The sequence below is a fragment of the Erinaceus europaeus genome, chromosome 17 (genome assembly GCF_950295315.1).
Source record: "Erinaceus europaeus chromosome 17, mEriEur2.1, whole genome shotgun sequence".
Taxonomy (NCBI): domain Eukaryota; kingdom Metazoa; phylum Chordata; class Mammalia; order Eulipotyphla; family Erinaceidae; genus Erinaceus; species Erinaceus europaeus.
Genome location: NC_080178.1, coordinates 64,868,911 through 64,880,372, shown reverse-complemented (window position 1 = coordinate 64,880,372; position 11,462 = coordinate 64,868,911). Strand labels below are relative to the sequence as shown.

The window sequence follows — 11,462 nt, the reverse complement described above, 5'->3', positions numbered from 1 at the left end:
GAGAGAGGAGGGGGAAGATGGGGAGAGAAAGACAGGACACCTGCAGACCTGCTTCACCGCCTGTGAAGCGACCCTCTTGCAGGTGAGGAGCCAAGGGCTCGAACCAGGATCCTTATGCCAGTCCTTGCACTGGGCGCCAGGTGCACTTAACCCACTGCACTACTGCCCGACTCCCTCCTTTCTGTGTTGCAGGGGAGCTACGCCTCTCTGTCCACCTCTTAGCTCACTCAGGGCACTTCTCTTGGCTGCTTCCTCTCACCCAGGCCCTTGATGAACATTCCCACCTGGGCATGTGACTCCAGAACTCTTCCCAGGAGTCCCCACATTTCCTGATGACCCCAGGCCTCTCTGAGTATCTCACGTCTCTCTAGAAAAGGTGCTATGGTCTGATGTTTGTGTCCACCCCCCCACACCAAATTCATATGTTGACATCCCAGTTCCCTAGTGAGGTACTAGAATGTGGGGCCTTTGGGAAGTGATGAGTTCATAGTGGAGCCCCTCCCTCCTAACTGGGATTAATGTTTGTACCAAAGAGACCTCCTGACAGAGCCCAGGACTTCGTCTATTTCTTTTTCTTCTTTTTTTAAGATTATTTATTTATTCCCTCTTGTTGCCCTTGTTGTTTTTTTTATTGTTGTATTTATCATTGTTGTTACTGATGTCATCATTGTTGGATAGGACAGAGAGAAATGGAGAGAGGGAGGGGAAAACAGAGAGGGAGAGAGAACGATAAGACACCTGCAGACCTGCTTCACCATTTGTGAAGCGACTCTCCTATAGGTGGGGAGCCGGAGGCTCGAACTGGGTTCCTTACCCCAGTCCTTGTGCTTCATGCCACATGTGCTTAACCGCCCAACTCCCCGACTTTGTCTATTTCCTTTTTTTAATATATATTTACTCCCTTTTGTTGCTCTTATTGTTTTAGTTATTGTTGTCGTCATTGTTGGATAGGACAGAGAGAAATGGAGAGAGGAGGGGAAGGCAGATAGAGGGGGAGAGAAAGATAGACACCTGCAGACCTGCTTCACCGCCTGTGAAGCGACTCCCCTGCAAGTGGGGAGCCGGGGGCTCGAACCAGGATCCTTATGCCGGTCCTTGTGCTTCACGCCAGGTGCTTAAGCTTAACTCTGGTCAAGCTTGAGCACTCTGTGCCTGAGAATCTGTTTTCATAACCATTATGCTATCTACCCTACCCCCCTTTAAATATTTTATCTGAGAGAGATGGCAGGGGGAGAGAGAAAGACCAGGGCACTGCTCAGTTCTGGCATATGGTAGTGCTGGAGACTGAACCTTTGACTTTGGAATCTCAGGCATGAAAATGCTGTCTTCTCAGGCGGAGCTCAGGAGATTGCGCATTGACTAGAGAATAAGTTTGCAAGCATGAGGTTTGAGTTTGATCCCTGACACTGCCTAGGCCAGAGTGATGCTCTGGTGCTCTCTTTCTCTCTATCCTTTACGAATAAATGAGTATTTTAAAAAGACAGAAAGTAAAAGACCCTATAGTGTTCTCTACCCCTTCTACCCCATTAAGATACAGCGAGAAAGCGCAGGCTCTGCACCACACTGGGCTGCCTCACCAGTCTCTGCTGACCTTGAACTTCCAACTTCCAGCCCTGTGAGGAATAAATGCCTGTTGTTGATAAGTTTACCCAGTTAGCGGGGCTTTCTGGCAACATCTTGAAAAGACTAAGATCAAAGGTCCCCAGAAACTTTTCCCAGGGACTCCTAAAACTCCATGAAGAATAACCCAAACTGCCCGTCTAATAATGCCCCGCTCTGTCCCTGCCCAGCACCCAGGAGGGAAGGTATGTGCCTTACCTGGGCTTCTCCAGATGGGGAAGCTGGTGTTGGTTTCCTGCAGTGGCCTCTAAGTGAGGGGAGGGCAGGTTTTTCCTTTATACATTTCCCCACCCACCCACCCTAAGCCTCCCCCCACACAGCTGCTCAGAAACGTGACACTCTCCTGTCTATTTCTGGATGTCTCTTCAAGGCCCAGGAACACCAGCCTGTGCCCAGTTTGCCCTGGGCTAGTAGTGCTTGTCCAATCAAAGAGGAACTCTGTGAAACCAGAGAGAAAGTGGGTGAGGCATCAAGGGGCCAGGCTCGAGCAGCTACTGGTCTCCCCCTTGCTTTGGTTCTGAACTCCACAACCCACACCTTACATTTTCTTTTCTTTGTGTATCTTATTCATTCATTTATTTATTTATGAGGGAGAGACATGGGGGCAGGTGCACTGGAACACTGCTCACCTTTGGCTTGTGGAGGAGCTGTGGAATGAACCTGGGAGCTCAGAGCCTTGGACGTGAAAGTCTTCTCATAACTGTAATGCTGTCTCCCCAGCCTCTTACACTTTCATCTTTCACGTGACCACAGAGACTCATTTTAGGTGCAGGAGTGATTCCTGGACTAAGGTGGCTGGGAGCTGGGGCTCAGCTTCAGGACTGAGAGAGGCAGAAACCTCTGTTCACTTACTAGATTCCATCTCTTGAGGCCTTTCTTGGGGCTCTAGGTTAGGGATAGAGAAACTATTCTTCAATTCAGAGGGTAGAGAAGCCATGATCCTAGGGGCTGTCCCAGACAGTGTCCAGCAACTCCAACTCAGTTCTCTCCAGGGAACTGAAATAAAAGATCTCAACCTAGGTTAGACCAGGAAGGTTGTGGTTTTCCCTCCCTCCAGGGTTATCGCAGGGGCTCGGTGATGGCGCAATGAATCCACTGCTCCTGGTGGCTTTTTATTTTTCTCCATTTTTATTGCATAGGACAAAGAGAAATTGAGAGGGGAGAGGGAGAGAGAGAGAGAGAGACACCTGCAGGCCTGCTTCATCACTTGTGAAGTGACACCTTTGCAGGTGAGGGGGGATGGTGGTGGCTGGCTTGTGCTTAGTACTGTGTGTGCTTAATCCAGTGCACCATGTGACCCCCAGTTATGCCAGGAGTTTATTCGATAATCAAAGTGTGGATCGGAATCCAGGAACAGTCTGTCAGGTATTACTCTGAGAAAACTGCTGTAACTCCAGCCAGCGTGAGTCTGACTTAGATGCCTTGTTACAGCACAGTATAGATCAAAGAAAGAAGGAACCATGAGCTTATCACATAGGCAGTGAGATGATTTCTGACAGGGGCTTCTGGTTTTGTCTACAGAGTAGAACTTTTCAATCTCCCAGATTATTGTAACTGAAAGTCTGTCAGTGCCATGCATGTACAGAGAAGGGCTTATAATTGCTGTCCTAAGTTCGAAAGGATGAATGTTGGAGAAGTGAAGGCTGGGTACCCACTGCTCAGGTCTCCTGCTGGGGGCTGTTGGGTTGCAAGCACAAAGTCCACTAACTTCCCTTGCACAGGTGTTGGTCTGCTGTTCTTCAAGGCCGTTGTCAGATCTGCTTGGGCTTTTGCTGCCTGCTAGACTGGAGAGAGAGTGCGGGGCAGGGGTTGGAGGGCGGTGGTGTCCCCCCACACCACACACACCACCAGCTACACATACACACACACTCTCTAATGAAAGACTTTTTTTTTTTTTTCTTTTTCAGAAAGCAGAACAAGAGGAAGGCCATTCCTCATTCAAAGATGGCAGCCTGAAGACTTAGGAACTGAGAGTCGTGAAAGGCTGCATGGGGATGGAGGCCTGGACTAAGTCCAGCCCAGCTCTGTTCAGCAGGCAGTATGTCCAGTCCTAAGATGTCTCTGGCCATTCTGGGGAGTCACCTCACACCCTAAGAGTCTCAGACTCTTCCCAAGTTGAGCCATTTCCAGATCCCTCAACTGGGCATTTCTCCCATGACCTCGAATTGGGCATCCAAAACCCAGAGCCAATCTATTAATAGAAGGCGGGAGGGCGGGCAGAGGCGAATGTTGATAAACACCTGGTCATCTGGGCTGGGCCCACCCCCCCACCCCCCCACCCCAGAGGGTCCTAAGGTGGGGCTTGTTACCAGGAGCTGAGACTGCTCTTAGGTCCCCAACCCTGACAGGGAGGTAGGGGTGAGGAGGAGGGAGAGGGTGCACACCTCTGATGCTGGCACGTGCACAATCCAGTGGTGTGCCCCTAGCAAAATGTGTGCAGATAAGCGAGAGAGTGGAGCCTGGGGGTGTGTGAGGGGGCACCCGCGCAGGCTCCCGGGGGCCTGGGGACCTGGGTGCCAGGCTGGGCTGGGCTGAGGCGGGGGTCCCCCTGGGGAAGAGCCCAAGTCTCCCAGTCCCCTCCCCCGACCCTGTTCTAAAGCTCAGCCAAAGAGGAGAAAGAACTGACCGTCCTGGGCTGGGGGGAAGGGGGAGGCCCCGCAGCCCCCACGCCACCCGAGTCTGTTGTTGAGGAAGAGAGGTGTCGGGTTACGGCCCGCGGGGGCTATAGTTAGCAGTGGGGACCGGCCGCCCGCAGGACTGAGGACGGCAGGACAGTACGACGCAGCCCCTGCCCGCCGCTGCTCTAGGTGGGTCCCCGGCCCCCGCCCCAGCCCCCGCACCTCCCCCCCCCCCCCGCCCAGCGGTGAAATAACGTCCCCCTCCCCCCGCCATCGTGAAAAAGTCCCCGGGCAGAAGATCAAGGGGACTTGTGGGCGTCTGGGAGGGAGACTGGGGTCCTGCTCCAGCCTGGGGGCTGCGGGTGGCAATGGTAGCAGTCAGAGCCGAGGCCCCGCCCGCCCCCCTTAGACCCGCCCCGGACACGCCCACCCACCTGAACCTGCCCCTGGACGTCGGACCCTCACTGAAAAGCAGAAGGGGCTCCAGAACTTTTCCCACCACCCCCGGAAGCCTACAGCTGACAGAATCTGATGCCCCCTCCTCCGGACCTCGGTCTGCTGTACCCCCCACAGGGGAAAATGCTGGCGACCCTGCTGTTCACCCTCCACACGCTTTGGCAGGTAACTGGGGAGAACTGGGGGGGCTTCACTATCAGAAAGGGGGCAGCTGGGTGACAGACTCTGGGAGGTTGACTACTTGCAAGTCCTTTTAGTCCTCTTCCTCTCAGGAGCCTCATCCCTGCAGATCCTCCTCCCTCCTTCCCTCCCTGGGCATCCAGCTGGCTCCTCCAGCTCAGGCTCCCCACTGTCCTCTCTTGCAGTCCTCCCTTTCCACCCCTGCTTTGGGGATAAAGACTTCATTTTTAAAAAAATTTATTTATTGGGGGAGTAATGGTTTACATTCGACAGTGAAAATTTGAAGTCCATGTGGAAAACTGAGGAATGTTATGCATGGACTTCATTTTTTAATTAATTAATTAATTAATTAATTATGCCTCCAGGGTTATTGCTGGGGCTCAGTGCCTGCACCATGAATCCACTTCTGGAGGCCACTTTTTCCCCTTTGTTGCCCTTGTTGTTCATCGTTGTTGTTGCTATTATTGTTGTTGTCGCTATTATTGTTGTCATTGTTGCTGGATAGGACAGAGAGAAGTTGAGGGAGGAAGGGAACACAGAGAGGGGGAGAACGATAGACATCTGCAGACCTGCTTCACCACTTGCGAAGCGACTCCCCTGCAGATAGGGAGCTGGGGGCTCAAACTGGGATCCTTAAGACGGTCCTTGAGCTTCACACCATGTGCGCTTAACCCGCTGGGCTACTACGGGGACTTGAGGACTTAATTAATTTTTTAAAATTTTTCTTTAAATATTTATTCCCTTTTGTTGCCCTTGTTGTTTTATTGTTGTAGTTATTATTGTTGTCGTCGTTGTTGGCTAGGATAGAGAGAAATGGAGAGAGGAGGGGAAAACAGAGGGGGAAAGAAAGATAGACACCCATAGACCTGCTTCACTGCTGTGAAGCAAACCCTCTGCAGCTGGGGAGCCAGGGGCTCGAACCAGAATCCTTATGCCAGTCCTTGTGCTTTGTGCCACGTGCACTTAACCCACTGCGCTACCGCCCAACTCCCTTTATTTTTATTTTAATGAGAGAGATACAGAGAGAGACAGAACAGACCAGAGCACCGTTCCACTCTGGCTAATGGTGGTGTTGGGGATTGAACCTGGGGTCATAGAGCACAAAACTCTTTTGCATAATCATTATGTGTCAGGTTCCTTGGGGGAACAAGCCAGCCTGGCTCCCACTTCTCCATCTGGCCTGTTGGCCACCAGGAGACAGACGGAGAGCCGGGAATCTCGGGCCAACAGAGGCAGGGGTGAGTTCGCTAAGGGATCTTCCCAGAGTACCATGGCAGCAGACAATACAACAAACCTCCTCAGGGTACCGTGGTGGAGGACAGAACCTTTCACTGTCACAGTTACAAGCTTATAAAGGGGCAGCTGTGCAGGTGAAGTAGCCAAGCTCGCCAATGAGACCAGTATCTCCTTATAAGGGAAAACAGTGAGGCAATGAGAAGGTGTGGATGGTGATGGGGAAACAGAAATTTAAAGAAGGTGAAGCCCACCAAAGGGAGGAGGGGTGGGGTGATGCGGCGAGGCTGATAGGAAGGTTGGAATTCCCCCACATACTCTGGCCACATCTCGCTTGACCACAAGGCTGGCATGCCAAGGGGTCTGATAGACGAGCGTCCGGGGGGCCAACCATCCATGCTGAAATACACATTAGACCCACAATTATGCTGCCTCTGGCCCTGGGGATAGGGGCTTCTAATGTAGACGGGAACTTGGGTCTCAGAGCTGACTGTGACTAGAGGTGGTGATGGAGGATGGGGACGGGGTCGGGTGACTGGACGCTGGCTGTCAGTTGCATACTGCCTGCAGACTCTCAGAGCCGGAAGAGTCCCCTTCCCACTGAGCATGGCCACCTAACGACCAGATGGCCACAGGTTGAGTCAATAAATTGTTCACAAGTGAAGATCCACACGCTGCCTTCACAGCGGCTCTGAGGTTAACAATCCAGAAACTGAGAAATGTTAAGGACTTGCCCCAAACCGCACAGTCAGTGGCAAAGTTCAGATTTGAAATCATGCTTCTGACACTGGCACCTTAAATAACCAGTGTTATTGAAATTGCTGGGCTCTTGCCAAGCTGAATATCAGATATTTGGGTAAGACATAAAACTCTTTTCCTGTTCGTCTTTCTTTCTTATTATTTTCTACTTGTGTGACTCCCGAAGCTTAAGACTTGCACAGGACTCCACTGCTTCTAATGGCCATTATTTTCTTCCCTTTTCTTTCTTTTTTATTTTTAATGTTTTTAGTTGTTATTTGATAGGAGAATTTGAGAAGGAAAGGGAATGGGGGGAGAGACACCTGTAACACTGCTTCACTGCTGTGAAGCCTCCCCATGCAAGTGGGGACAGGGGCTTAACCCCAGGTTCTTTTTTTTAAAATGTATTTTATTCTATTTTATTTATTTTTATTTTTTTATAATTTTTATTATATTTATTGGATAGAGATAGCCAGAAATCAAGAGGTAAGGGGGTGATAGGGAGAGAGACAGAGAGACACCTGCAGCCCTGCTTTACCACTCATGAAGCTTTCCCCCTGCAGGTGGGAACCGGGGGCTCAAACCTGGATCCTTGTGCATTGTAATACGTGCCCTCAACCAGGTGCGCCACCACCTGACCCCTAACCCTGGGTTCTGTGCACGCTCACGTGTGTGCTCTACGGAGCTTCTGCTGCTTGTGGAGCTGTCACCAACACCCCGTCTGAATTTACCTCCTTTCCTGTGTGACTCCTCTCTTCCTTCCTTCCACAGGCTCAAGCTGTTCCTATCCTGCCCCTGGGTCTGGCCCCCGACACATTTGACGATGCCTATGTGGGCTGCTGGGAGGAGATGGAGGAGAAGGCTGTGCCTCTGCTGAAGAAGGAGCTGGCCCACCACGCCCTGTTGCGGGAGTCCTGGGAGGCAGCCCAGCAGACCTGGGAACTCCGGAAACAAGGGCTCACGCTACCCCATGGCTTCAGAGCCCAGCACGGGATTGCCATCATGGTCTATACCAATTCCTCCAACACCCTGTACTTGGAGCTGAACCAGGCCGTGAGGACTGGCGGTGGCTCCCGGGAGCTCTACATGACGCACTTCCCCTTCAAGGCCCTGCACTTCTACCTGACCAGGGCCCTGCAGCTGCTGCGGGGGAGTGGGGGCTGCTGCCAGGGACCTGGGGAAGCGGTCTTCCGAGGTGTGGGCACCCTGCGCTTTGAACCCAGGCGTCTTGGGGACTCCATCCGCTTGGGTCAGTTTGCCTCCAGCTCCTTGGATAAAGCGGTAGCCCGCCGATTTGGTAACGCCACCCTCTTCTCTCTAAGGACTTGCTTTGGGGCCCCTATCCAGGCCCTGTCTGCTTTCCCTGAGGAACGTGAAGTGCTGATACCCCCCCACGAGGTCTTCTTGGTCACCAGGTTCTCCCGGGATGGAGCCCAGAGCCTGGTGACTCTCCGGAGCTATAATCAGACCTGCAGTCACTTCAACTGCGCCTATCTGGGTGGTGAGCTAAGCATGAGGGGGGCCGGACTGGCAGGGAATGGGGGTGGCGGGGTGGCTGAAGCACTGCAGTGGCCTGTCCAGGCCCCTGGAACTGTGGGGAAGCACACAGTTCGTGGGATTGTCAAGGGCTAGAAGTCAGCTGCAGGTCTGTTCTCTGTGACTCAGGTTCTGCCAGCTCTCAAAAGCCCTATAAAGGTTTTTAGGTGTGTGAATATTCCCAGATGATTCTGTAAATATCCTCCAAAGGTCCTTTCCGCTTTGCAGTCTAACAGACCAAAAGCACCTGACTAAGGAGGTTAGTTAGGAGGCAGAGGGACGGGGTGCTGTCCCTGAGTGCTGAAGTGCTGAGGCAGAGACAGAAGGGTGGAGGGACGGGGCAGGAGGGAGGTGCAGACCATGTGGGGAGACTTCCCAGGACACAGGAGACATAGAAGAGCAGTGAAGAGTGCGTTCAGGAGAAGGGGAGGCGGCTTGAGAAGAGGAATGGCTAACAAACACCAGAGCCTCGGGGGCAGGGAAGTTTGAGGTTGGGGTGTGTCTCTGCGGAGCCTCACCATGCTGTCTCTTGCAGGGGAGAAGAGGCGAGGCTGTGTGTCTGTGCCAAGTGAGTTCCTCCCCCATGCCTGCCCCACCCCTCCCTCAGCTCCCCAGCTGCTTTGACTCCTCTGGACCCTGCTCGCCCACTCACTTTCTGGTCTCTCTCCAGCAGGGGGCCAGCCAGACTCATCCTATTGGAAATCCCTGCTCTTAGCCACAGGGGGACTCCAGACTTCAGGAGCTGATCCCTGAAAGTCTGGACCTGTCAGTAGGAGTGAGAAGGGCTTCGAGTAGCCGCACACAGCAAGGACCTGGTTTGGGACCCAGTCTTAGCAGCCACCTCCCCAGCCATGATGTGGGGTGGTGACACGTGCTATGTGCTCTGGACTCCCTGGGACACAAGGGTAGTGCCGTGGTGACCACGTGATTAAACAGTGTTGCAGTGCCGTGCCATTCATTGCGTGTCGTGATCAGTTTATTCCTTGAGGCCGGACCCCATGACTGTCTGATTCAGGGACTTACAGACTGGGAGAAATGTCACTGTCACTTGTAGACACAGACTCCTGTCACAGGCCAGCAATTTAAACAGCTAGAGGGTCCTCACAAAAGGATGGGGGGGATGGCATCCTCGACTCAACTGTCAGATGTGGGATGTGAAGTTAAGGAAGGAAGCAGCTGACTCAAGGTCAGACACTTAGTGTGGAAACCAGAACCCCGCCTCCCAGCCCAGAACTATTTCTACCAGAGACTCTCAGACTTGAAGGTTCCTAAGCACCTCAAGATCCCCACGGCCTGCTGCAGGCCCCTACTCTCACCCTGGCCCATTGCTAGGGGAAATAGGAGGGCACCTCAGGAGAGCCAGAGGTCTCGCACATTCTGGAAGCTTTTGACATCCAGGAGAGAAATTTTATTGAGGCAAGGTGCGGAGCACAGGCTGAGACCCACCCCCACACATTCAGGCTGCTCTACCCCGCCAGAAGAGCCCCTCCTACTGCTTCAGGACTCCTCCTTGGCATGCACAGCTTCCTCCTTCGACTTCATATCTTCCTCCTTGGCTCCCGCGACTTCTTCCCGGAGCTCAGCCCCAGCACCCTCAGCTCCTCGCTCCCGGTGCACTAGCACACGAGCTGGGGAGGCAGGGCCGGACTCTCCAGAGGCTGAAGGCTGTGCCCCTCCAGGGTCCTGCAGCCCAGTCTCTGAGGATTCCCGGGTCCCCACCATCCCTGGCACCACCAGCTCTGGAGTCTCAGGGATGGGGGGGCCCAGGTTCTGGAAGCTGTTCCGGACTCGGGTGATGTAGCGGCTGAGGATGCTGGCTCCATCTGGGGGCCGTGGGGCCCCTCCTTCTGCCACCGCGCGCCGCACACCAGACACCTCACTTTGCAGTCGGGACACTGTCTTGGTCAGCTCTGTCAGTCTGTTGCCCAGGTCTGGAGGAGGCAGGGGGAGAGACTGAGGAGGAGCCTGTCCTTACCAGGGCTGAGTCTCAGGGGACATGGTGTCAGGGGTCGTGAGGGATGAGAGTGTCCAGGTGGGGGAGTCTGGTGAGTCTGCTATAGTGGGTAGCAGAGAAAACAGCTCGAGAAGGAGCAACACTGGCATCAAGTTGGAGGGCGCTCAGCCCATGAGGAAGTTATGGGGAGACCAAGGCCTCATGAGCCACTAAAGTGCCTCAAATGTCACCTGATTCTTGTCAAGGACTCACAAGTGGCCTCACCTGTGAGTATTTCAATCACCTGTTCACTTGCAAACACGGGAAGGGGTTGGGGAGGAAACCCCATAAAAACTAGAGCTCTCCAGGCTTGGGAGCACAGCCTCTCTTTTTAGCCTGCCTGCTCCTGGTCTGATCTGTGTAGGGTGTGGCAAGGTGACAGGGAGGGGGACATATGTTGGCCTGGGCTCTCAGCTTCCCTCACCCTCCTCCATCCAATTAACAAACTGCTTTTAACTGCTGACAAGAGATGGCATCTTGAGATTCTTTCCCAAGAACTGGCCTAACTTTTAAGGTCTGAGGTGTGGTCAGAAAGCTGAGAACATACAGAGAAGGGTGGTCTGGAGGTGGCACAGTGAATAAAGTGCTGTGCTCTCAAGCATGAGGTCCTGAATTCAGTCTCTGGCACATGTACCAGAGCGACGATCTGGTTCTCTTTCCTCTCTCTCCTCCTATCTCTTTTAATAATATTTAAAAAAAATATATACAGAGAAGGAAAGTAATACAGAGGGGGCCAGACGGTGGTGCACCTGATTGAACGCTCACATTACAGTGTGCAAGGACCCAGGTTCAAGCCCCTGGTCCCCATATGCAGGGGGAAAGCTTCTTGAGTGGTGAAGTAGGGCTGCAGGCGTCTTTCTGTCTCTTCCTCCTCTCTGCCTCCTCCTGCCCTCTCAACTTCTATCTCTATCCAATAATAATAATAACAACTATCTTTAAAAAAGAAAAAGTGGGGAGTTGGGCGGTAGCGCAGCGGGTTAAGCGCATGTGGCGCGACGTGCAAGGACCGGCATAAGGATCCCAGTTCGAGACCCCGGCTCCCCACCTGCAGGGGAGTCGCTTCACAGGCGGTGAAGCAGGTCTGCAGG

The 11,462-nt window shown here is 53.2% G+C and overlaps 3 protein-coding genes across 7 annotated transcripts in view; 1 reads left to right on the top strand and 2 right to left on the bottom strand.

Annotated features, from left to right (window-relative positions):
* The window catches only part of ART1 (ADP-ribosyltransferase 1), an 8,481-nt gene extending 6,526 nt beyond the window's left edge, over positions 1-1,955 (bottom strand). Inside the window, exon 1 of one of the 2 annotated variants that reach the window (XM_007527538.3) lies at positions 1,819-1,955. The gene's annotated coding sequence lies outside the window, so the exon portion shown is untranslated. The remainder of the gene's footprint in view (positions 1-1,818) is intronic. The other variant, XM_060176914.1, reaches the window with a different exon arrangement.
* A 1,983-nt stretch (positions 1,956-3,938) lies between these two features.
* Positions 3,939-9,339, top strand: ART5 (ADP-ribosyltransferase 5). Of its 4 annotated transcripts, none has more exons than XM_060176911.1 (5): positions 3,939-4,859; positions 6,008-6,112; positions 7,617-8,346; positions 8,917-8,949; positions 9,055-9,339. In XM_060176911.1, the coding sequence occupies exons 1-5, from the start codon at positions 4,770-4,772 to the stop codon at positions 9,132-9,134; spliced, it is 1,038 nt and encodes a 345-aa protein (XP_060032894.1). In that variant the 5' UTR covers positions 3,939-4,769; the 3' UTR covers positions 9,135-9,339. The 4 variants fall into 4 exon arrangements, with proteins under 4 accessions (XP_060032894.1, XP_060032893.1, XP_060032895.1 ...); XM_060176910.1 differs by having other exon boundaries at positions 9,052-9,339; XM_060176912.1 differs by lacking the exon at positions 6,008-6,112 and having other exon boundaries at positions 3,944-4,859; positions 9,052-9,339.
* Positions 9,340-9,804: 465 nt separating this feature from the next.
* Positions 9,805-11,462, bottom strand: part of XNDC1N (XRCC1 N-terminal domain containing 1, N-terminal like) — a 50,941-nt gene continuing 49,283 nt past the window's right edge. The window contains exon 24 of the mRNA XM_060176899.1: positions 9,805-10,312. Coding sequence (XP_060032882.1) covers positions 9,879-10,312 — 434 coding nt within the window. The 3' untranslated portion in view covers positions 9,805-9,878. The remainder of the gene's footprint in view (positions 10,313-11,462) is intronic.